We start from the raw sequence: 26,310 nt of genomic DNA, 5'->3' as shown, positions 1-26,310 counted from the left end.
TTAATATGGTGTCTTCATTGTAGGTGTAGAAGTGGGACCAAGCTGCATTGTTTTTTTGTTGAAATAATGGGAGGTCATAATCTTGTGCATTAGCCAAAGGCAATGAGGAGCTCTTTTTCGGGACTGAGATGGATAGAAAGTCCTTGAGAAGATCTTATTTAATTGATTCTGTCTTCGAGGTGAAGAAGGAAGCAAATTCCTCACAGTTGGTAGAGTGAGTGGGCTGGCATTGAGGACATTAGGTAGGCTCTTGGTTTGGGCTTTGATAAGTTCGAATAGCTTTTTGGAGCGGTTCTTGGCTAGGTCTAGTTGAGACCTGAAGAACTAGATTTTAGACTTTCTGATCTTTCTAAAATAAGCGCTTCTGGCGGTTCTTAAAAGTTTGAGGAGGTTTGCTGAGGGGGTAGTTCTCCAGCGTCGCTCAATTACTCTAAGAGAGCGTCTGTCATCATTCAGCCTCCCATCATACCTTGGCTTTGAGACTTTTGAGGAGGTTCTTTTTAGTTACAACGGGGCAATTTTGTCTAGCAGGTTGTTCATAGAGTGAAAGTAGTGGTTTGTCAGCCCCTGTACATCGACCAGGTCTTTCTGGGGATCAAGAGGGTTTAAGTTAGCTAATGTTGTAATGTCAAAGCCGACGTTTTTCAGGTTTCTCTTCCAGGTCTTAGTTCTTATGGGTTGTGTAGGGAGTCGTTTAAAGGTTTCCAAGATTTGGAATGTAATGACATGATGGTCAGACCAGTCGCGAGGGTGTATCGAGTTGAGCTGTGTGGAGTCCGCTTTGGAGATTATTAGTTCGAGAGTTGCACCCTTGTCGTGTGTAGGGCTGTTACAAATTTGGTTGAGATTCAGGTCCGTGAGGAAGGCTTTGAGGCTGTTTACCCCTGGGTCATTCTGGTCGTCCCAGTGGAGGTTGAAGTCCCCCAAGAAAATTTGCTTGTTCTGTTGGTTGTCATAAGATGCTAGAATGTCCATGAAGTGTTCTATGAAGGTAAGGTTATCTCCCGGAGGATGGTAGAAGGTGTGTAAAGAGCATATTTGTTTGTTGTTGTTGGCGATGTTTAAGCATAGGTATTCGCAGGATGATATCGCGGGTGCATTGGAGTTGGTCACTGTTAGGCTAATCTGGTGTATGCATGCTATCCCACCTCCTGGCCTGTCGGTTCTGTCTAGTCTGATGATGTCATTCTTAGGAGGTAGCAAGATGTCCATGATGGGGGTAGAAGTTTCATTTAGCCAGGTTTCTGTCAGGATCATGATGTCTGGTTCGTTCGTGATTAGTAGATCAGCTAGATCAGCTGCATGTCTTGAAGTGGACCTGCAGTTAAGGAGGATACAGTTTAGCCGCTGCTGGATCTTTATTCATCATCTTAGAGATTTATCTTAATTTTACACTAGGCCTATGGAATATATCTGCACTTTTATCAAATTTTAGAATATTTCTTTATGAAATGCCCAAAACGCAGTTATCTTGACTTCAAGGAAAACTTGTGTACCCCTTGTCAGTGCCTTTTGGGAACTTCCCTCCCAAAAGTTACATTGACATGATTGAAGCAATCTAAGCATCTTTCAGCCAGAGCATTACTGTAATGTTGGAGTGTGAGCTTCTTTTTTAAGATAGCAATCTTAAATGTAAAACCTTATGTGATGTAAATGCAATTACTGGGGTTTCTTGTGATGTTGGTTTCTCAGGCATGTGTGTAAGCAAGAGCATACCAGTATCCCCTTCCTCTCTGTAATGTGGTATGTTCTTGAAGCTTGATCTTAAAGCAGAGTTGCAATTTTAAGATTTCCTATGATGGGAGAAGGGGCTACATTGACTCAAACTTTTTTCAGTTTATTTAATTGTTTCATGTGTTATACATGTTATTTTCTGTCTACAGCAGAGGATGCTTGTTTCTGTTGATTATTCTATCCTTTTGGGTATCCACAATGATGTGCCTCAGATTCTTTTTCATAGAGTATGTCGGGCACTTATGGAAGACTGTTAAATGACTGTCGCATCTCCTCCTTTTTAGGTCTCGGCATCGAGACCTATTGCTTCCGAGTTCGCTCTCAAGGGACACAGAGCGGTGCACGAGCCGACCAGGCTTTGTGGACGCGCTTAGCAGGCCGGCCGAAGGCACGCACACACACACACGCGCACACACACACGCGCAGACACACACGCGCAGACACACACGCGCAGACACACACGCGCAGACACACGCACACACACACACGTGCCAAGCCCCCCAATCCCCACTTACCGCATCAGCGGCCTCAGCCGCCACTCTCGACTTCTGCTGCCACCTGCCACAACTTCTGCTGCCACCTGCCGCCACTCCTGCTGCCACCGTTCCCGCCTCACGAGAAGCCGTGAGCGTGCACATCCCGAAACCGGAAGTTCGGGGGCGTGCACGCTCACGGCTTGTTTCAAGGGTCATTGTGCTTGTTTTGTACATCACACCTGACAGCGCTGCGGCCTGGGTTCAGCTGGCTGTGAGCCCCTGGGCAGGAGGCGGCACCCCTTTATCCAGGCAGAAGAGCCAGACGCCTTCCGGGCTGGGTGCCCAACATAAGCGGTTCTGAGTCATTGAATCTTTCAACAAGCAGCCTCTGCTCCGGGTGAGTTAGCCAGTGGGCGCAGCCGCTGATTCGGTTGGGAGGAGCACTGCAGTTGTCTGGGCGGTGGTGGTTTCAGGGCTGAACCGAAGCTGTCGCCACCACGCCTCTTGGATACAGGGTTCAGGGGCTCGAGTACCCTGCTTACATGCTAGCGGTCACTGTCTGCAGTTTGGCACTGTAGAGGTTGCAGTAGTGGCACAGCCTTGTGAAGCAGAGTGCAGGATCGATACAGCCATCCCGCAGCAGGAGGCCCACCAGCCTCCCAGGTTTAATTGTGCGTCAGTGGATGTCCGAGCTTGCATAGTGTGGAGGGTGTACGGTATGGAGGGCAGGGGTAACACCCACGGTGCACCAGCGATGCCTCTATTCCGGATACAAAAAAGGCAGCCTTTACACATTCATTGAACAAAAAAAGAGAGTTTTCCCAAACAAACCCAGAAAGGACTGGGAAATATAGCAACAATCAAAAGGGAATTGGTTCCTTTCTGTGGTTCCTAAGTTAAAGCGCGAAATGCTTTAAGGAATAAGACACCAAAAACTTTTCTGATCTCAATGGTATATATCCTAACATGTTCCACAATTATCTCAAACAAGCATAATTTTCATTAAAATCAAATTTAATAAAAACTTAATCAAAAGCAGCATGATATATAATCAACAGTTTTGCATATAAAAACACAATCACAATACATTGACATTCAACACATTTGCATGTTAACAATAGTTAAAAGTAGCCAAGTTGTCGACGCGTTTCGGTGTTTAAGATTGATGGTACACCTTCCTCAGGACTACAGTAAAATTCTTCAATCTTGAAATATACGGAACAGTCAATTAGTGTACATTCATTGAGGGATTTCATTTACAGAAAGTGTTTTTAAATCTATTGGTGTCTAAAGTATAAATAGAAGATTCCTTACACAATTCGCAGTATTCAATTTGCGGTGTCAGTCTAAATCCTGGGGATAGATAAATCTTATCCACTGTTATAATTCTGGTTTGTTCCTTTGAGTAACCTGTGTACACACAATATTATTTGGTGTACAATTAGTATGTTAATTTAATACACAAAACTACCACTATGCCCCCAAAAAGATTAAACAACTAAGCATTGATCAGGGAAAACCCATTAGAGGCAACCAACCGTGCGGATCATGCACTCATTGTAAGTCCATCATCCAATCTGACAAAATTGAACTGAGAGGTACATCACATTGGGTGAACGAACATGTCAACTGTAGAACTCCTAATGTGATCTACCTAATAATCTGTCCATGCCAAAAGGGGTATATTGGCGAAACTGGGCGTGAAATCAGATTACGTTTATCCGAACATCGATCTGCCCTAAAAAACCATAAGAAAAATGCCCCATTGGTAGATCACTGGATCACCGAGAAACACAAAGAGGATGAAATAAAATGGTGCATAGTAGAAAAAATAAAAACCACCATGAGAGGAGGAAATTTGGACATTAAACGTAAACAAAGAGAACAATTTTTCATGTCTAAATTTCGCACCTATACACATGGTCTGAATAGCAGGGAAGAATGGGAAAGACTGGTGAGATAACTAGTCCAGTATCACTGTAAGCCTCCTTAGGTGTGCTATGTTGAGTGTAAAGATGTCTGATATACAATTATCATCATATTCATCGAATAAATTAAATGACAAACTACATAAAATGAATTTATGCCTGTAAATACACCTGTCTACAAAAAGATGAATTTATTGGATTCTGAAAAGTCCATATACACAAAATGTTAATTCTTTATTAGAATGGAATATTAGCTCTGAGTCTGTGATTTGCCTAGAAACTGAACATTGATTAATAGAATATGTGATCTCATTTTTAAGAGCAGAATGTTGAACTTGTGTCTTTGATTCGGTTATGACCTGAACAATGATTTACATAACAAAAATGAATATTTCTGTGGCCAAATAAGAATGTAAGAGGTGATCTTGTGGTGACAATCCGGAGCACTTCTCTCATTCATCAGCTTTTCTTATCCATTAACTATTTTCTTATATAGTGAATTGGGCATTATAAATTGCAGTTATTTACACTAAATTCTTAGTCTCGCTCTACATGCTCCGAGTTTCATGCATAAGTGAGCCTTAGGTATAATTATATGTAGTGAATGTGGACTATACACCTGGTATTGTAAAAAATAACTAATAACAATATGATTTATTTTTGGGTATATTTAGATGTACCATCACGTAATGAATAAGGAGCCTGGTGCCATAGCATAGGTAATATAAGCCTTATACAACATACATCCGCGTAGAGACGCCAATAAACTACCAAAATGGCGGTCCAACTCTGTGGTCTCAGAGCGGTAGCATGCCCCGATACATACCAACAAGAGCATGGGCCTGAATGTTCAATAATAAAAGTTTGTGGTGCAACCTCCTAAAAGCCAAATATAACATAAACTAATTAAAAGCGAGCGTCCCGTATAAGCAAAATACAACTACGCTTCGTAAATGATTTCGTCTTTACGATTAGTCCCTCCTCGTTTGTAGGCACAATTAGGCAAGGAGATGCAAAAAACTACTAAAATGGCCCCGATACATATCCACAAGAGCATGGGCCTGAATGTTCAATAACAAAAGTTTATGTGGTGCAACCTCCTAAAAGCCAAATATAACACAAATTAATTAAAAGCGAGCGTCCCGTATAAGCAAAATACAACTCCGCTTCGTAAATGATTCTGTCTTTACGATTAGTCCCTCCTCGTTTGTAGGCACTATTAGGCAAGGAGATGTAAAAAACTACTAAAATGGCGAACATACCGTGCTTATCTTAAAAATCGGCACAGATGTAAGAAGTTATTTAATTAGAGCATACCGCCGCATAGTATGAAAAGACCCGTCTCGTACCAGCTCACTAACTGACGCTGGAGACCGGGTTACCAGGCAGGCGGCGTGTAGCTTCGACTACGCAGGTAAGAGACAGGGGACGACCGGGCGCTGTGTTTTCCTGAACGTTAACAGATAATGGGATATTTAGACCAACTGGGTGGTATCTGTTTGGTGCTTTATATATCTCGAATTTTGACCAGTATGCACCCTTAACGTAACTACGCGAACCCGGCCAATTAGCTTAACTTTAAGATGGTTTGGAACTTTATAACATGCTTTGTTCCAATTGAAACACGCCCGAATCTTTCATGTACCTTAATGCTTCTGAAACATGCTCTGCTCTAAACAAAACACGCTTTATTTTTCTATGCAATTTAAAAGCATCACGAATACTGAATAGTTTTACCCACACAAAATGGAATACAATAATGTGTAATACTTGTACTCCATTATTATTCTCTATTCAGATAAAAGGAACTTTCTTCAATTATAAAAAAAGAAGCACTCCGTCTCCATCACGCTAAAGCAAAGGCGAGGAGTGAAAAGACGCCTTATCTGATGATTACCCTGAGTCTTCCGTATAAAGAATGAAATCCAACGCTCCCACTACTAAGTACATAGTAAGCATACCATCATCTAGTTTTGTAAAGCGCTTGGCAGCTTTGTGTCTTAAATGAACACACTAACTGTATACCCAATATTATTGTGTGTACACAGGTTACTCTAAGGAACCAACCTGATGTATAACAGTGGACAAGAGTTTTTCACATGGTTGAAATCAACATAAAGAACGAAACTCAACGCTCCTACTACAAAATATAGAGTAAGCATATGATTACCAAGCTCTAGAGGGGGCATAGTGGTAGTTTTGTGTATTAAATTAACATACTAATTGTACACCAAATAATATTGTGTGTACACAGGTTACTCAAAGGAACAAACCAGAATTATAACAGTGGATAAGATTTATCTATCCCCAGGATTTAGACTGACACCGCAAATTGAATACTGCGAATTGTGTAAGGAATCTTCTATTTATACTTTAGACACCAATAGATTTAAAAAAACTTTCTGTAAATGAAATCCCTCAATGAATGTACACTAATTGACTGTTCCGTATATTTCAAGATTGAAGAATTTTACTGTAGTCCTGAGGAAGGTGTACCATCAATCTTAAACACCGAAACGCGTCGACAACTTGGCTACTTTTAACTATTGTTAACATGCAAATGTGTTGAATGTCAATGTATTGTGATTGTGTTTTTATATGCAAAACTGTTGATTATATATCATGCTGCTTTTGATTAAGTTTTTATTAAATTTGATTTTAATGAAAATTATGCTTGTTTGAGATAATTGTGGAACATGTTAGGATATATACCATTGAGATCAGAAAAGTTTTTGGTGTCTTATTCCTTAAAGCATTTCGCGCTTTAACTTAGGAACCACAGAAAGGAACCAATTCCCTTTTGATTGTAGCCTTTACACATTCTCCATCCTTCTCAAATAGTTCTCTATTTTTCTGTCTCCCTAGGCCTGTGCACTTCTACTTGGGTGTTTCCCAATTGTTGACCTGCATGCTTCACTCTTATTGTTGTGCCGCAGGCGGCGTGGCTCCTGTGATTGTGGAAGGGTGTGGTGGTGATGTCAGACTTCCAGCATTTGATTGTGCTCCTGTTTTAGGGAGTGGCGTATGGAAGGTCTTGCTGCCTCCTCTATGCAGAGGCATTGTCATGTAATGCTATAGTGATGCTTCCGTGGTCTGACTTCTGCAGACTGTAAGGGCTAATGGCGCATTTGTTTTTGAGAACCAACTTTCATGCCAGTATACCCTTTATACAGTGTTTAGATGGACAGGTCCTCTAAGATACCGAGTACATGAGTGTCTTTCATTCGAAAGGCAGAGCATCTGGGCTTCTCAGCAGAGATTCTGTGCATTTAATGGGAGTGTGCCAGCACTTCTCTGTTGCAAACATATATTCTGATATAGCGAGTACCTGCTGTTCTGCCTTTCCTTTTCAAGCTGTTTTTTTTTTTGTTTTATTTTTTTACTGATCGATTTCCTGCAATCAGCTTGTGGGATGAAAGGGGATGTTTTAATGTTTCCCATTTTTAGCATATATTTGTGGATTTCAGGAGTATGTTTCCCCGCAGAGTAGGTGTAATGGGTTTTATAACATTTGACAGTCTAACTAGGGTAAAAGTGCCATATTTTTATTAGAAAATAGTGCTTAGCGTAGGTTTAATTAAGTTAGCATAACTAGGCCGTGTTTGCAATAGTCACATTGCAGAAAAGTGTATGTTTATTTGTTGTGCTCGACCTGCGCACCTTCTTGTGTTGTATTTGTTTTCTTAAAATGATCGAAATTCAGCTGCAAACCATGATGTCGTCCTTGTGTGCAGACGTAACTTATCTTTAGCTTCCTTGGGGGCGGGATATAGTTGTGTTGCAACATTTCAAGGCTATGAGCTAATCTCCGTTCTGAATGTGCAGAAGCAGATCTTTGTTTTCTCGTGTTCTTGCATTAAAAAAACGTACCTTTTCTTGTATGCAATAAGTCATGAATTTAACAGCCAATTAAACTAATGTGCAAGTATGTTTTATTTTGAAATTAATAATGTGATTGGTGCTGTGGAAGTAATTTAGTGGTTACCATGTACGTAAAAACAAGTTATGAATTAGTGTTTTCTTTGTGTAAAACATTGTGAAAGACATGCTTGTTGGGGTAGATCTCGACTTTCCTGTTCTTTTTCTCCTTTTTGCTTAGAGTGCTAAATGCTTGTGGTCCTTTCTATATATAGGTCTACAGGCATGTGATATTTTGCCTGTAATATGATTTTGGTTTTATGCTAATTTTCTTAACTTTGATGACTTGCTTTCTGTCATGATGCTAATATTTGATTAAATCTACAAAAACTGAGATTGGAAAAGCCCTGTTGTTGAAGTTTTCTTAATGACCTATCTGAGAGTCAGCATCCAGGGTTCTCCATTTCCTACCCATCTACCCTTCTTAATTAATTAGAGGTTGGGTATCGAAAATACCTTTACATGTTATAGCACGTGTTACAGAGGATCATAACCTAGTAGGAGCTACCTCAAATGTGCCATTGTTTGTGGCTGCAACTGCCCAGTACAGCATGTGCAAGCTGGATCCATAAGAGACTTGTGAAGTTAACAGTGGCATCAAGAAGTGGTGTTTAGCTTTTGTTTTTTTGGACGAGTGTGTATTGAGCTTGGCTATGATGAACAAAAAGTGCACAATGCGTAAGTGAAATTCTCATATTCCTCTTTTGTGCTCACTGCACACACTGTGCGTGTTGCCAAGAATTCCTGGGTCTTGGCCCAAACTGCATTATCCAAGGTTTTTATAGGTCGAGGCTGTTACCATTGTCTTACTTGCCATGTCTGTCAAATACAGATGACCGCAGTCAGGAGCAATGATGATTTGTGTCTTTCATTAGATTTTTGCCTCTTTTGTGAATGGGACTTGACACAATTAAAACCCATTAGGTAAGCCATTACTTAAATCATCATCCAAAACCTCAAATTTGTATCTTGGCAGAATGTACTGAGAAAAAACTTGCTTCCCTAATACAAATATTGTATGGTAGTAGTGGGATATATATTGCTTCATATTTGCTTCAAGTGCCTCTTCTTCCTTCTCTCCTGCCTTTTGTCTTTCTCTCTTCCCTTGTGCCTTAGTTATACCAGCTATGCCCACGGTCTGAGGGTGGGCATTGGCCAATCTGATTACCGGTCTGACCCAAATTTCTGGGCTTCGGATGTGCCGCTGGTGTGCAAACATTGATTGAGTGCAGAGCTTGTATGTTTGATCTAGTAGGGGTTGGCCACTTAAACCTTTTGCTTCCAGGCCCCTCTCGGCCACGCCCTTTTTTTAGGTCTCGGCAGCGAGACCTATTGTTGTTAAAATGCTTCCCAAGGGAGATAGACAGGTGCACGAGCCGTTTAGGGTATGTGGACGCGATTTGCGCGCGTGCGCACACACAGCGTTACTGAAGGCCGAAGGCACGCACAAATGCGCATACACACAGCATACACACACAGACGCGAACACACACACACGCACACACGCACACACACACGCCGCCGCCTCCCCCCCCCCCCACAATTAAGCCCCACTTACCGCATCAGCGGCCTCAGCCGCCACTCCCGACGTCTGCTGCCACCGCGGGGGCTTCTCGCATAAGAATGCAGAACTGGATGAGATCCCTCGACTCTGGGAGCACCCTGCAGATCCGAAGCGTCCACCATCGATGAGGTTGCTGCAACTGCGGCCTGCATCGGGCCTCTGGCCGGTCCACACCGCGGGGGCTCCTCGTCCTCTCAGGCAGGGGCTGCGCACTGCTGTGCACGTGTGCACGCCCCTGGCGACGTGCGCGCCCCTGGCGACCCTCACGCCCGACCCCAGGTCTGCCCAGTAGAACGGCGCTCACTTCATCCCTCTGTAAGGCAGAAGGTTGAGTTGGTTATGTTAGGGTTTGAAGCGTGTCCTGCAAGTTACATAGGGCCTGTGCTGTTGGCGCCTAACCCATTGAGCTGCTTTAACTCTGCCAACCACCGTGAACGCATTTGAAACAGGTGTGCACACATTTTATAATAAGGATTCCACTCTCCGCCGCTTCCCACGGGGCGTTGTAAATGTCAGAGCCTGGAGCAGAATTGGTTATTGTTGTATTCGAGTAGAAGCGGTGCCGTGTGGGCCTGCTTCGGCCGCTCCTCTGCAGCAGACCTGACACTGTGCTGTGACGTGTTAGCACTCCTCTGTCCGCAGCATGTCAGGGAGTGACCCCAGTGTGGTTATGAAGCCTGGAAATTCGGCAGAGTGCAGAGTAGTGAGTGCAGAGTAGTGAGTGCAGAGTAGTGAGTGCAGAGTAGTGAGTGCAGAGTAGTGAGTGCAGAGTAATGAGTGCAGAGTAGTGAGTGCAGAGTAGTGGGTGCAGAGTAGTGGGTGCAGAGTAGTGGGTGCAGAGTAGTGGGTGCAGAGTAGTGGGTGCAGAGTAGTGGGTGCAGAGTAGTGGGTGCAGAGTAGTGGGTGCAGAGTAGTGGGTGCAGAGTAGTGGGTGCAGAGTAGTGGGTGCAGAGTAGTGGGTGCAGAGTAGTGGGTGCAGAGTAGTGGGTGCAGAGTAGTGGGTGCAGAGTAGTGGGTGCCGAGTGCAGAGTAGTGGGTGCCGAGTGCAGAGTAGTGGGTGCCGAGTGCAGAGTAGTGGGTGCCGAGTGCAGAGTAGTGGGTGCAGAGTGCAGAGTAGTGGGTGCAGAGTGCAGAGTAGTGGGTGCAGAGTGCAGAGTAGTGGGTGCAGAGTGCAGAGTAGTGGGTGCAGAGTGCAGAGTAGTGGGTGCAGAGTAGTGAGTGCAGAGTGCAGAGTAGTGGGTGCAGAGTGCAGAGTAGTGGGTGCAGAGTAGTGGGTGCAGAGTAGTGGGTGCAGAGTAGTGGGTGCAGAGTAGTGGGTGCAGAGTAGTGGGTGCAGAGTAGTGGGTGCAGGTGCAGAGTGGTGAGTGCAGAGTGGTGTGTGCTGTTGAGTGCAGAGTGCTGTGTATTGGCAATGTAAATGACATTGCCATTTATTTATGATTTAAAGAAAAAAAAAGAAATGTCATGAGCAATGCCAATAGCTCTACCTTTAATGATGCCGAGACCATTGCATAGTAAATGCTTGTTGAAGGTACCGGTTGACTAGATTGTACTCTGATTAATGGAAGCAGATAAAAGGAGGGTCTCTGTTTGACAAATATAATTGTATTTTTAAAATATTGTTTTTCATTTATTATAATGACCCTGGGTATTGAAAATTAAGGACGACCTTGTTTTTTAAAATAAGACTAGAGTTCTTCCACAGGGTGAGCAATACTTTTTTCCCCTTCATCTCACATAACACAGCTTTTATGAGCAGGTAAACAATTGGGGCAAGGCAAGGAGATTGAGAAGCTCTCATCCAGGGGACATTGTTGTAGATAATGTTAATTGTTTATTTTTATATTACTTAATTTTATGCATCGAAAATAAGTTTTTGTTCATGCTTTGACACAAATCATTAAGAATGATAATCACACTGCATGTGAATAAATACATTATGCTACTGTTGGTTAATCTTAGTTGAAAGATTTCTGTGAGCACTTAATCTCATAGGTCTGATGTTGAACACCTGATGTTGAGACCCCTTAATTTTAGCACAATCTTCCGGTGTTTTTCTGATGCCTGCAACATATATATCCAATTTAATTTGCGACTCTTTTGTAAATACAACTTTATAAATAAATAAATACACATGGGGCATAGTGAAAGGAATAACATCTGCGTTTGGCTGCATTGAGAACTGATTCCACCTTTATTTGTCTTGCAGTGTTTGCCTTCCGAAATTGAAGTAAAATACAAAATGGCAGAATGTTACACCATGCTAAAGCAGGATAAAGATGCAATTGCGATACTTGATGGCATCCCCTCTAGGCAGAGAACTCCAAAGGTACGTAGTACTGAAACCTTGTACAGCTTTTTCTTTCCTTTAAAGTTGATGCCGCAGCTTATCTTCACAGTTTTGAGTTATTTTATTGATTGGCAGCTTTAAAATTGCAACTTCGATGGTGAGTTTTATTTTAAAACTAGGAGATGATTAGTTTCTTAAATGATAGCTAGAATGTGTTTGAATATTTATCCAGTGCCCAGAACAAATCTTTTTTTTAGGTCTGGCCTGACGGAGCAGCTATTTCCTTATCTTATGTGATCAGCCTAAAACAGCTTTCAGGAGTATTACAGAGATAGGCTTTGGCTCTGCCCACATTTTGATGGACAGGACTATATGTTTTGATTTGACATAAGTTGAGTGCTTCCACAGAAAAAGTGCTTACCCTCAAAGAGCTGTAATCATTTACTAAGTTGTTTGATTTTTTTTTTGGGCGGGGCCTTTAGGTCAAACACATGTGACTGACTATAGTCTCCTAGATCATTTTATAATTATGGTGGTGTTGTTTGTCTTTCTCTGGCAGCATCATCGATAGTAGGGAAGTAGACAGGAGGAATGTGGTTTGTTGCAGTCCCAGCCAACCCCTTCTTGAGAGAAAGGGTTTTTTCATGTTAATTTCTAGTTTTAAAATGTAGGGGCTGGAGAGATTCTTTTTTAAGCTCCTTGCTGTCAAAAGTTAATTTAATTATTAATCATAGTTTATTTAATTCTTTTCAAAGTACATTTCTAATATATTTATTTCAAATGTAATATTTTTATATATTAAATATATTCACCTATTTAAGTTACCGAAAGTTAAAAATTTGTTTCCTGTATCCTAAAAGCCTTTTTCTTTATCTTAACATGATCATTCCCTGGATCACAAAAAATGACTGCTACCCTTTAACGCTATCGTTCCATGAACCCTAAAAATCATCATAAAAACTCCTTACTACTTTAGCTCTACCCTTCCTCGATTCTAAAAATCCTTTAATGCCCCTTAATGCTACCCTTCCAAAATACTCCTGCTGTCACCCTAAACACATTATGACACTTTAATAATGCCCTTCCCTGAACCTTACAAGCCCCTTAATGCTACCCTACCCTGAGCCCTAAAAACTCTCAACTACCCCTTAACGCTACCCTTCCTTTAACCCCAAAAGCCCATTAGTACCCATCCCTGAGCCCTAAAACGTTTAATGCTACTCTTTACTGAACCCTTCAACTCCTTAAAGCTCACTTAGGAACTCTAAGGGTGAAGTAATGGGAACAATGGGAAATCAAATGACTGATTCCCCTCGTAAGTCCTAATTTCTAAGGCGACTCGCGGGGTAGGGGTTCCATTTGTGATCCCTTTTATTTATGTCTTCACCTCCCTCCCTGCAGTTATCAATGCCCCCGTATTGGTAACGATAGGGAGGAGTTTCCAGGTGATATCAGAGATGCAATTTATGACGTCAAGTAACACAACAATTACCCCTTTAAAGAATTAAAAGAACATATTTAGGTATCTGTGGAAGAACTTTCAGGATGACATTATGACGTTTATGTACAGTGGAGCTATGCTGCATTGCCATTTAGGAGAAATAAGCACTGTCCCACTAATATTAATTTTACAGAATGCCAGATGTTTTGTCCTCAATTCGATAATACCATTACCACAACCGGTTAGTGGGACATGTCTAAAAATTTAGAGATAAATGTGCAAGCATTATTTCTGTTTCTCTTTCCTCAATTAGTGGTGTAAAATTGGCACCAGGTTTTTGCTTTTGATTTAGTGCAAGTAGTCTTTGAATGCAGTACTTTTCTCTTAAGGCAGAATAGCTTTAATGCAAGGAAATCCACTTCCGTAAATGTCACAAGATTTTTTACAGCTTCCCACAAATTCTCAATGACTCCCAGAGTAGTATGTCTGTGAATGACAAACTACACCAAATTATAGTCCATGACTGGCATACATGTTTTCGTAATAATGGCTTATCTAGGTACCTTAAACGTTTGTTTTTACTTCTGGCTTCACGTATGTATGTCATTTTATTAGAAACTCTTTAAAATATTCATGGAGTGGTGTTTGGCATGGCTCCACACAGAGGAGCATTAATCCCTTGCCTTATGCTTCCAGCTGGCAATGTCATTTCACTTCGAGCAACTTTGTAAATCATCGACCCATTCCAAAGGAGCAATCCTAGATGCCATCATTACAAGCAAAGATCTAGCCCTCCTATCCAACAACGTTCCCAATCGACTGGTCCGCCATCATCTCATACTGTTCTCTATAGCGGTCTCTACCATCCCCCCTCCCACGAAAATCATTAAACCCATGAACCTGTCCAGAAATCTTAAAATATCCCCCCTGATTTACTGGAATCCAAACTCCATGCCCAACTTCTCGCCATCCCTCCCTCACTGAACGCGAATGAGCTTACAGTACACTACAACAAAGCAGGCGTGGATACCCTGGACCTCCTGGCCCCACTGAAGCTTAAAAACCAAAGAACAATTCCTTCCAAATCATGGTTTAATACTGAGCTAAATAATGAAAGACTCTCACTTAGACGGACGGAAAGAACGTGGAGACAGCACCCTACCCCTTTGCACCTAGCTCGCCTCAGACTTTCAAGATCATCTTACAAAAGACACATCTTTAAACAACAAGCATCTTTTTTCCGAGCACAACTGGACCGAGCCAAAAATAGACCCAGAGAACTGTTTAACATTGTTCGCAATCAAACCTCATCCACTCCTCCTATACTTCTGGCCCGACCACTAGATGCGAATAAATAGCACTCTTTTTCTCTGAAAAAATTGCTAGACTAGAACAATCCTTCCTCCAGACTCCGACCCCTATCTCCATTTTGGACATCTCCCCTAACTCACCCGCATCCCTCCCGCCCCCCCTGCTCCCTCCATGATCCTACATAACACTGATCTCCCGTTCCCCTCCATTCCTTCCACCCTCCACGATTCCAATACCCCTAACACTCTCCTTAAAAATAACGCCGCCTGGCATAATTTGCAGCCAGTTACTGAAAGAGATGTCTTTGACATAATTGCAAAACTTAAACCCTCCTCCCACACCAAAGACCCCCTCCCCTCTAAACTTGTCCAAAACCTCAAACACATCATACCCCTTCCTGGACCTCGATCATTAACACTTCTCTAGCCACCGGCTGTGTCCCCACCTCCCTACAACTGGGCCAAATCACCCCCATTCTCAAAAACCCTACTGCCGACCCTAATGACCTCAACAACCTCCGTCCTATTTCCAATCTGCCCCTCCTCTCGAAAGCTCTTGAAAAATATGTCCTTCTTCAGCTTGACAGATACATTGAATTTTTTAACTTACTTGACCCCCTCCAATCAGGCTTCAGGAAAGGTTGCATCACCGAAACCGCCATGCTTAACATTGTAGAGGACATTCACCACTCCCTCGACAATGGCAAATCTAGCCTATTGATCCTCCTCGATCTCTCCGCAGTGTTCGATACCGTTAACCATTCTGTTCTACTCAAAGTCCTTAGAGAACGATGCAGCCTTAATGGTATGACTCATAATTGGTTTGTCTCATACCTGCAACACCGTGCTCAGCAAATTAAAATCCACAACTGCTTATCGAACCCCTCCCCCACTTCTCTAGGAGTTCCGCAAGGATCCATACTCTCTCCCTCTCTCTTTAACCTCTTCATGGAACCCCTCTCCCTCTTTCTCAAACAAGCAGGGATCAACTACCATCTTTACGCTGACGATACACAACTCTACCATAAGATAAAAACCCATGCTGACATCCTCCACCTCAACAACACCCTCATCAAAATTGAAGCCTGGTTCCACTCGAACCACCTCAAACTTAACCCTAAAAAAACTGAAATTATTATTTTCTCCCCTAAAAACAACCAGCTCCCCATTCAAAATTGGATCACCGACCTTAATGCCCTCAACTGCCCCTTGTCCCTAGCCACCTCAGTCAAATTCTTGGGCATCTCCCTTGACAACCGCCTATCTCTCAACGTACACATCAAAAACTCTGCCAAAGGAGCCCTATTTACCCTCCATAACCTTAAGAGAATAAAGCCCTTCAACCCAATTGATGATTTTAAACTGGCAGTTCAATCTCTTGTTCTATCGCGCATTGATTACGGCAATGCCATCCTCACCGGAATTCCCAAAACCCACCTGGCACCTCTAAAATCAGTGCTCAACCTCGCGGCCAGGCTTGTCACAGACTGCATACGATTTGACCACATCTCTCCCGCCCTCAAAACCCTCACATGGCTCCCCATTGAAGGCAGATCCACTTATAAAACTGCCTGCATTACGCACAAAATCCTCCACAAAAACACACCGACATACCTTGCTAACAAATTGACCAAAGCAGGCTGCACACGATCCCTGAGAAGCTCTAACACCCTCCTACTTATCCCCCCCCTTCAGAAAAAGAATTCCACTCAGTCACGCTCCTTTTCAGGCAATGCCCTACTTATTTGGAATGCCCTCCCAACAGACCTCCGTTGTAATCCGTCCTACGCCAGCTTAAAAAAAGAACTCAAACTTCTTCTCCTTAATAAATACGGGGGCTTCTAATCCCTCCCGAGTGGCCTCGCCCTCTCAGCATCCCCCCACCCAGCTGCTCCGCCTACGGCTAGTGACCCCCCCTCCTGCCCCCCCTCTCCTTCCCTTCCCCTTCAATCTGATCACCTTACCTCCCCTCCTTGCCTCTCCCGTTCCTTACTACACTTTATGACCTTCAGTTTTCTTTCACGTTTTTATCCTTCCTGCTCCTAGGTATACTATATCGAACCTTCCCACCAAACTGTGACCTCTATATTGTATATCTCATTGTGTTTAGCAATTGTTTTTTACTTTTTCATCTAGTTTAACCTTTATCCTATGTGGACTGCCCATTTATGAATCAACTTTCTGTACTTATACACACTGTACCTGTATTTAAACACCTTTCTGTTACAATTGTAAAGCGCTCTGATACCTCTGGGTCCAGCCAGCGCTATATAAAACCTCTAAAATAAAAAAAAATAAAAAAAAAATAAAAAAAAATTCGAATGTGCAAATGAGGATTCTAAATCTGAAAAATAAACTCAACTATGTTGTTTGTCACATTCAGTTCTTTTTCTCCTGTATGCATTCTACTCAGAAAGCAATTTCTTTCACTACTTTTTCCAGTCGTTGACAAAGCCAATAGCACAGGGTTTAGTGTAATAACTAACATTTGTGTATACACTACAGTGCATGCAATACAGGCTTTTGGGTATGCCTGTATTTAAGTTTGTTGGTACATTAAAGTCATACCTATTGTCTTTATCTATGCTTGTTGTCTGGATGCAGTGACGAACAAACTTTAAGCTTGAAAGAATGTACCAACAGTTGTGCCTACAGTTAAATTTTGGCCCGAGACATGCCTATCCCAGATTTATAACATGGCCACTGAGTTTCAAAATAAAACTCCTATTAGAGATAGGGTAGGTAAGCATATATTTTGAAAGCCTGGCACATATCACACCTGCTTGGCTATATGTTGGGACACAACTGGCTAATTCAGTGGTATATGTAGTGAAATGAGTGCAATGTCCTTTCGGAATGTTATATTGGGACCGTAAACAAGGAGATGCAGCTCCTAATGCAGCATAATTTCTTTTTTAGAATGTATTTTTATTTTTGAACTGAACAGTCAGCACAAGACAGTTTTGCTTGATACATCCGCAAACAATTGATGTCAAACAGGTACAAACATTGTTGTCAACATCAAACCCACCTTACCCGGGATTTGCGTAAACTAGTATTTTCCACCAGTGCCTTGTCGCTATGGTTATGTGGCTTCGTTTAGAACCAACAAACAGTGTTGACTGGGCCTCACTGATGATCGCTAGGGCAGTGCGTCCGTGGGCCCCCGAGTCGGAGTCCCTTGTATGGGATGTGCTGTGGACTGCTGCGTGTCGGCGCCCATGTCAAGTCTGAAGTGCCGTCTCCACTGGTACCAGATTTTATGGAATTATTTTGGGCACCCTCTGCTACGGTATGTGGTCTACTTTTAAAACATCCACAAATTTGCTTAAAATTAATTGAGTGGATGTTGTAATGGTATTGCTTTTCTGAATTTGTTTTGTCTAGGGATGTGCCTGTTACTCTGTTATTCAATGATGCCTCTTCTGTGATTCGAATTGACGGATGCTACCTTTAAATGGGTTTAAAATGGCTGGTTACTGTTCTTAATTGTTTGAACTAATATTTCTTGTATGCCGATATATATATGCTGGAGTAATCTGGCTCATATGACGTTTTTGTTTAATGTTGGCTATACAAAAAAAGGTACATTTTCCTTTCCTTGTCTCTTATTAGCAGGCACATAATTCCTTAAAGTGGTCGACAAGTGAATTGTGTTACTTTTAATAATATGGAGAACAGAACAGAATGGGCTGCTGCCTCTGCAAATGTAGGGGATATGTGCGCATATTCCGTACAATGGCAGCACATTCTCATCTGTACATTTGTGTGCCTTTTATGCTAAAATGCCTTTTTCTTGCAGTGTTAATATTTCTGTTTCTACGTAAGGGAAAGCGCTATAAAGTGTCATTGGTTGATGAAGAACATAACCATGCCAATGCAACATTTTCAGTGTACTCTTTTTTTCTTGTTTATACTGTTTCAGATAATCTATGCGGCCAGAATTTCCAGATGCTATACATTTGAAAGGAATGTACCTTTCTAAGATGGTCCCTTATACTGGTCTACCTTTTTTGTATGTAGATTTAAAAAATGTTAAGCAACCATTAGACTATTACAACTATGGTATTAAAGTTAACGAATGACTGATTACATTGCAATTATGGGCCACATTTGTGCCTCTGTGAAATTGGTAGACCTATTTGCTGTAGCTTTGTTGCGCTAGGATTTTAGAGCCACCTTTTCATCGGTTTGGGTACAGCTCTGTTCTTCACCATTTATGGCCGGCTCTGAACACCATGTGGGATGTAAGTGTGATGGAGCATACTCCCGGCTACCTTGCTGTGCCAAGTTTGTAGTAAATCTTCAGTTCACGTTTTTTGAATATGATAATCTTATAAATGTCTTTTTTTGCATTGCAGATTAACATGATGTTGGCAAATTTGTACAAGAAAGCTGGCCAGGAGCGGTCTTCTGTTACTAGTTACAAGGAAGTACTGAGACAGTGCCCGTTAGCACTTGATGCCATACTAGGTATGTCTTCTTCTCCACTTGCCTAATGCATGCTCAGAGGAAAACAAAAGACCTGTTGACCATTGTCTGTCCTTAAGGTCACTTATGCGCAATTGCAGACTCCACAATTGTAGCATAAATGTATCTATACATACGATGACCACAAATTGTATTAAGTTTTCTTTCTAGTAACATTTGTTTCCAAATTCGTTGGTAGAACCAGCATGTTCAGTGAATGCAAATGCAATGGGATTCTTCTGTTGCATTTACATTGTTTGAGGCAAATGCTCGGTATTTCCTGTACATATAGTTGCCTAACTTGTTGTTTAAAATGGACGTGGAATTCTAATCAATGCAACAATGCTGTGAAGGGGCTTTTTGTGCAGCAGTTTCATAAAAGGCGTAATCCGTGTTTGTTAGTCCCTTCAGCTGTTTTGCTGGTTCCTTAGGTTAAATGAGTTTCTTTTTGTGTGTTTCCCTTTAAAACGAATTACAACAGAGCCACATGACCGATCCATTTAGGATGCCTCGGTTCTTTTTTTGCTATTGTCGATCGCAACATATATTGGCTTTTTTTGGCTGAAAGAAACGCGCTTTTTTGACATTGCACTTAGTATTGTGTGTTACATACATTTGAAACCTCTACCGGTTCAACAAAAAACTAAAGTATAACTAGAACTTGAGTAGATATGCATTGCACATTATAAAGCATGAACCTAGCTAAGATACAATAGAGCTCTGTAATTTAGCATGTGGGCCCCTACTAACCCTGCCCATTATACCTCACTTGGAGTAAAGAGGTTATCATGTCAGTGTTAAGTTTTCAATGTAGCAACAAAATAAACAGGGTCTTTGTGACACTGGTAGTACTTCATAGAGAAGCACATGGAAACAAGATGGGTGGTGTAATGCATAGCTGTTTGTATTCGTAGTCTATGTTCTTTTTTTAATTCTTCCAATCTCCTTTGTCCTCTTATAAATATTGGTAGACTTTTGCAAAAGTAAATTTGAGATCTGGTGTGATGTAGGACAGGGTTGGTTTTAAGGATATCTACTATGTTTTATGCCTTGGTTTCAACCTGTGGTGATAGATGACTAACAAATGGGGACTTTAAAAACACTGTAGACCTATTTTTGGGCTACCCATTTCACCCAGAATAGCGCTTACTTGTGAAAATGACCTGAAGTCCATGTCTAGGAATGTTCACTTTTTCTTTTTCCTCGCTCCCTCTTCTATGCGTTAGTAAGGCAAGAATCCCACTGAGGTCTGCAAGACATTTCAAAGTAAGGGACCTCAATAGAGGCTGGGATTATCTTTGCTGTTGCATATGTTGTAGAAAATATTGAATTTTTATTTCCAAACAAATGCTTTTCAATTACTCAAGGAATACAGTCTCATCTGCAGCTTATTAATCCTGTGTTCATTCAGAAGGCTGAAACAAGTGCTCATGTCCCTTTCTGATTTTATAACGGGGAAGTGAGTGGCCGTTCTTAGTAAACCTTATTTCTGATTATAAATCTGTCTCAAAACAGAGTGATTTTTATTTTGCATTTCTTTTAGATTCCAGACTTGTATCAGACTTCTTTTCCCTGTGTGGCTCAGTCACATAAAGCCGTACATGCTAAAGAAAGGAACTTTAGTATCTTCCCAGTTTGGATGGAGAGTGTTCAAAATAAAACGCTTCAGTGATCTAGTAGCACTCCAAATTGCCTGCATCATTTTTTAAAGAAGTTGGATTGTTTGTGCTGGGTGACTACCTACCTCAAAGAATAATCATAACCATTGTTAGGGTGAACCCTCAAAGGCACTAAATCACCTGAGCTCAATCCCCCGATAGCTGTAGCACGGAGCATTCAGGCTTAACTGCGAGGAAATGTGAAAAGCATTTATGCAGTAGTAAAATAGTAATAAAGTTGAAATGCAGGGCAATAAAATCCAGAAGTTAAGTAGAACAATGGAGTAAAAGTTAATAAAATGGCACCAAGTTGGCAACAATCGAATAAGGAGATTTGTAGATTTACATTTTTAAAGATTTAAGTAGCACTAAGCACCCATGAGAGTCTATGATCATAGTAGACTGTGACCTAGACTCAATATGAGGCTTACTGCGATGGAGAACGGGTCTGATGCACCAAATAGGTTCATTCTGGTCAAAGATTGCAGGTGGTGCAGAACACAGCGGTTCGGCTGGTCCTTAATGTTCCACCTCGGACCCCTTCCCTTCCTCTGTGAAACTGCATTGGCTCCCCACCCGTCAACGGATTACATTTAAAACATGCTGCATTATCCATAAGGCTCTGGTTAATCTGGGCCCTTCCTATCTTTCCGAGAAAGTTTTGCCCTATGTCCCTCCCAGACCCCTTCGTTTAGGTGCTAAACACCTTCTGGTGGTACCTCGAGTGAGAAGGGCCAGATTAGGAGGGAAAGCTCTTTCTTATCTCAGTCCCCGCCCCTGGAATGCCACTGGTCATCTGGGCGGTTGCAGAGAAGCACTTGTAGCTTGTTGTATGCCTGTAGCTTGTATATGAGATCAGCCTTATGACCTTTAATTTCTTAAAAATCGAATAAGGTTTTTCTGACTGACTGACCCTTGAAGTCCACTTTTTGGTCCTAGGCACAAGAGGGAATATGTCCAGTTCTTCAGGACTCCTCTTTGGTCACAGACTGCAGATTAAGGGTTCTGGCAGCTTGTAGGTGCAACACTTATGCCTGCCACTAGTTTGTGGGTGGAAATGACTCCTGGGCACATCCTAACCAACGGGGTAAGCTTTTCAGAGGCAGAGAGACAGAATTCTGGTAGAACAAAAGCAGGGGTTTCCAGCAAGCAGATAGTGGATATCCAAGAATTGTCCATTCATCCTGTTCCTGTCCTCTCTTGTGCTCCTCCAGTGCTATATGTAAACGTAGCAGACTTTCAAGCAGGATTTGACATTGCAGTAGGATTTAACTCTTTATTGTAAAAAATGATGCTCACAACCCTCCCCATTCTGCTTCGCTCAAAGGTGTCATCTCTGCTGGAGGAAATGGCCCCTTTTTGACATGCCCCCTCCCCCCTTTGCCTTTTATTTGTTGTGAATTTAAGTGGAAGTGAACTGGGTACCTGCTAACCAGGCCCCCAGTGCCAGATCTCTTTTCCAAAAACTGTGTGATTGGTCCCAAATGGGCAATACCTTTAGCACTCTCTTTAATTCCCTAGTAAGTTGCATCCTTGGTGCCTGGGGCAAGGAGGCTGAGGAGAGTCCTTAAGGGCTGCCGCACGAATTGTGCCGCCCTAAAGGACCCCTCACCAAACACATACAGACTGCCACTGCAGGCTGTGTGTCTTGGTGCAGACTGAAGTGAAAACACAACACGGCACACATCTGTGTGTCATACCTGCAGACACAGCATGCAATAAAGGTAAGTCACCCCTACAGAAGGCCATACAGCTTTAAGGCAGGGTGACCTATACTACATGTGAGGACATAACTGTATGAGCAGATACGCCTCGGTGCAGGTCAGTTTCATTGTTGGCAGTATAATTGAACAGGGAAGCCATTGTAAGTAGATATACTGGACACTGGTCGTAACGAGTTCCCTAGCTATCATTATGACTTCACTGGTATCAAACATCCAGTATTAATAAACCCACAGAGGTGCCCCTGAGAACCTACCAGCTACTGTTGTGTTGACTAGTTTTTGCCAGCCTGCCACAACACACTAGTTTCTGACCCCCAAGAATGAGGGCCTTTGCTCTCAGGAGGCCAGAAACCAAGTTTTCTGGTACAGAGGATGTTCACACCTCCTCCCACAGGATGAACTTCACATTAGCATTCCAAGGCAAGGGAGCCTCAAAGAGCCCACTGCCTTCGGTATGAAAATCTGGCTTCTCTCACAGGAAGGAAGCCAATCCCTTTTGTCCAGAGCCGTTTGGCACCTGGACCAGCTGGAAAATTAGCTAGTCAGATTGGCGGGTCCACCCTCAGGCTAGGACCACCTGTAAGGTGGGCTACCTGAAGAGGAGGCGACATTTCAGAGTTAGCCATTTTGGTGATGGCTAACGTCTGATCTCTGGGACAGGGTTATGCCCACTTTCCACAGGAAGCGGTCATATAGGGGCGTAGTGACTCCAGGCATAAGTAGTCTATTTGTTACTAACCTACACTCCCTTAATGCCCCTAAATTCAGTATTTAGTGGAGCCCCATGAACCAAGAAATCAGAACCTGATAACCTACGAAGAGGGGCACTGAATGTTGCGAAAGCAGAGACTGAAGAAGAGCAACTGACTTGGCACCTGCTCTGCTGGCCTTTTTGCTTTTCCCTGTCTAAACTGCACCAAAGACGTCTCGTCCTGCAGCTATCGTGCCTCCTAAGCCTGGGAGGACTGCCTAACTTTATTAAAGACTCAAGAACTCCAGTGGAGCAGTGGAACTGCCCTCCTGCAGTCACCCCAAGAAGAACTGCAAGGAATTTGGAAATGCCAAAACACGATGCCGTGGAACACCACTGCACCCAATCCCCCAGACTGACTCAAAGTGGGCCAGTGGTGTCCGCATGGTCCCCATGCCCTCACGAGACCAGAGTTAACTTTGGATTCCCCTCTTGGAACTCCCCCACGACATCTGCAGCCTATGTTTGCAGGCCCTCTCAACTGCGAGTGCTCCCAGATGAAGAAACTCAACACCTCAAAAATCCTCTGCACCCGGCCGTCCTGGCCCGAGGAGAAGAGGACCGCCTGTGTCCCCACGTCCCCTAGCATTGCAAGACGTGAACCCTCCTGATAGTTCAACTCAACTGGCCTCCCAGTCTAAACCTACAGCTTCTTTCCCCGCAGACCGATCCCGGTTGACTAACATTGGGCCCCCGACACTGTATTGCACCACTGCACTCTGCTGCCCTAGTGGTGCTGGAGGTGACCTACTGGTGCTGCCTTGAACCTTGCCCCATATTCACATTAAGTCCAGGAGATTGGTCTTGTAAATTGCTGTACTGTACCTCAATCCTGTATTTGTTTTTCCGTCAGACAACATTGCAGCATCTGAAAAATGCACCAAGTGTCTACTTTTTAAAACGTAAAGTATGTCTCTTGCCAAACGTACTTACTGGATCGTATTGATTCTGGTGCCTACATTTTGTTTTTTAATTTAATATTTTATTGAAACAAAAGCAAAGTCATCATCCAGGTGGCAATCCATACATTACAGAATATGCATAATGGCCATTACGTAAAGAACAGTACATCAAGAATCCTGACAGCGTAGAGGTCCGGCCCTTGCCATGGCTATATCAGCTGTGGGGGAAGTACAGAGTTCACCCCTGTACACATTCCAATGTCCCCATTTCCTGTCCCATTTCTTAGGACACCCCCTGACCTTATATACAGTTTTTTCAGCCAACATGCATTCGTCCATTGCAGCCACCCAACCCACCAAAAGAGGTCTCTGTGGGGCGCCCCATTGCATTGCTATTGCGCGTTTCACCAGCAGAAAGCCGAGGGCCTCACACTGAAGTTCCATCTCCGTGAGATCCGTGGCGTTCCAAATGTTAAGGAGCCCTCCCATAGGTGACAGATCGACAGATTTTCCCAGTGCATCCGTCATTTTTTCGGGCCGCCCTCTCCCACAGGTGCTGGATTACGGGGCAGTCCCACAGGATATGATAAAAGGAGCCCGTGAGGCCGCAACCTCAGAGATATACATCATCCGTGCGCCTACCTATCCTAGCCAGGAGGGGAGCGGACACATAGGTTCTATGTAAGACTCTTAGCTGGATCAGTCTGAAACGGTGGTTGATTGCCGTTTCCCTGGGGGACATCAGTGCCGACCACCACTCGCCGTCCTCTAGGTGTCCCACGTCACCCTGCCATTTATCTCTCATGGTCTGGAAGGAGTCGGGCATATTATTGCATAGTTTGTGATAGGTGCATGTTATCGCCTTTGTCTGCAGGGGCTCTGAGAGCAGTCTATCCTCAAGAGGTGAGGTCTCCGGGAGGAGAGATCGGGTACATTAGTAAGGATGGCATGCTTAATTTGAAGGTAGCGGAAGGCCTCGCCCTGGGTAAGAGCGTACTTCTGTTGGAGGTCAGTGAAGGTCAGTAATTTACCTTTATGGATCATGTCCCCCAGAGTGGAGATGCCGATCATGTCCCACTATCAAAACCCTGATTATGACAAAGGGAGACGAGTTTTTGTGAAGCCCAAAGCGGTGTGGCCTTTGTGAAGATGTCGGACCATCCTAAACTTTTATTGGCGCAGTGCCAAATCGCTATCGTTTGTGTCATGGGCCCCATATACCGACTGCAGGGAAGCTTACTATATGGGGCTCCTAGGTAACCCTCCCGTCCCGTTTGATACCGCTCTAGGTGAAAAGCTGGGTTAGTAGGTGGGCCATGGAGCCAAGAATTAGTGGCCACCAATTGGGAGGCCCAGAAGTAGAGGCGATATTCGGCAAGGCAATGCCTCCATCGTACCACCCTTGCGTAAGTTTATGAAGAGCAATGCAGGGAGCCTTACCGTCCCTCTAGCGTGCGAAAATAAGAATCGGCAATAGGAAACGGGCAATTCTGTAGGACATATACAAATCGTGGGAGTGCCAGCATTTTAAAGAGAGCCGCCCTGCCCGGGAGGGACAGAGGCAACAAACGCCAGTGAGATATATCATTATGGTGTCTTTGCAGTGGGCCCTTTAGGTTTCGATCATAGAATAACTTGGGATCCAGAGTTACAAAGATGCCGAGGTATTTAAACCCGTTGTGGGCCACTGCGATCGAGTACCCTCTCGGGAGGGCAGGTGGTGGCCCTCGCAGCCCATAAAGCACCGATTTGGACCAGTTTATAGAAAAAACTGAATATTTGCCAAAGTTGGTGATGACGTGTAGTAGACTGTTAATGGAGGATCTAGGGGAGGAAACGTAAATAAGGATATCGTCAGCATATAATGAAATGTTGTCAACCGTGTCATCATTCCACCGGAGACACCTAGTGGAGGCATCGGCTCTGACCCAATGGGCCAACGGTTCGAGGGTGAGGGCGAATAGTAGTGGGGAGAGGGGGCAACCTTGCCTGGTCCCCCTGTGCAGTGGAAACTGTCTAGAAGTATGGTCATTGATGCATTAATGGCCCCATCGGTATAGAGCAGTCAAATCCATTGATTAAAATTAGGACCAGGGCCAAAGCGCCCTAGGACCTCAAAGGCAAAACCATTCTATGGAGTCAAA

General features: G+C 43.2%; 1 protein-coding gene across 1 annotated transcript in view; it reads left to right on the top strand.

Annotated features, from left to right (window-relative positions):
* Positions 1 to 26,310, top strand: part of ANAPC7 (anaphase promoting complex subunit 7) — a 154,864-nt gene that overhangs the window by 52,232 nt on the left and 76,322 nt on the right. The window contains exons 3-4 of the mRNA XM_086943014.1: positions 11,830 to 11,949; positions 19,023 to 19,134. Of these exons, the coding sequence (XP_086799140.1) occupies positions 11,830 to 11,949; positions 19,023 to 19,134 (232 nt within the window). The remainder of the gene's footprint in view (positions 1 to 11,829; positions 11,950 to 19,022; positions 19,135 to 26,310) is intronic.

The sequence above is a fragment of the Lissotriton vulgaris genome, chromosome 11, assembly GCF_964263255.1.
Source record: "Lissotriton vulgaris chromosome 11, aLisVul1.2, whole genome shotgun sequence".
Lineage (NCBI taxonomy): Eukaryota > Metazoa > Chordata > Amphibia > Caudata > Salamandridae > Lissotriton > Lissotriton vulgaris.
The sequence above is the reverse complement of the archived record's forward strand: the minus strand, read 5'-3'. Positions and strand labels throughout refer to the sequence as shown.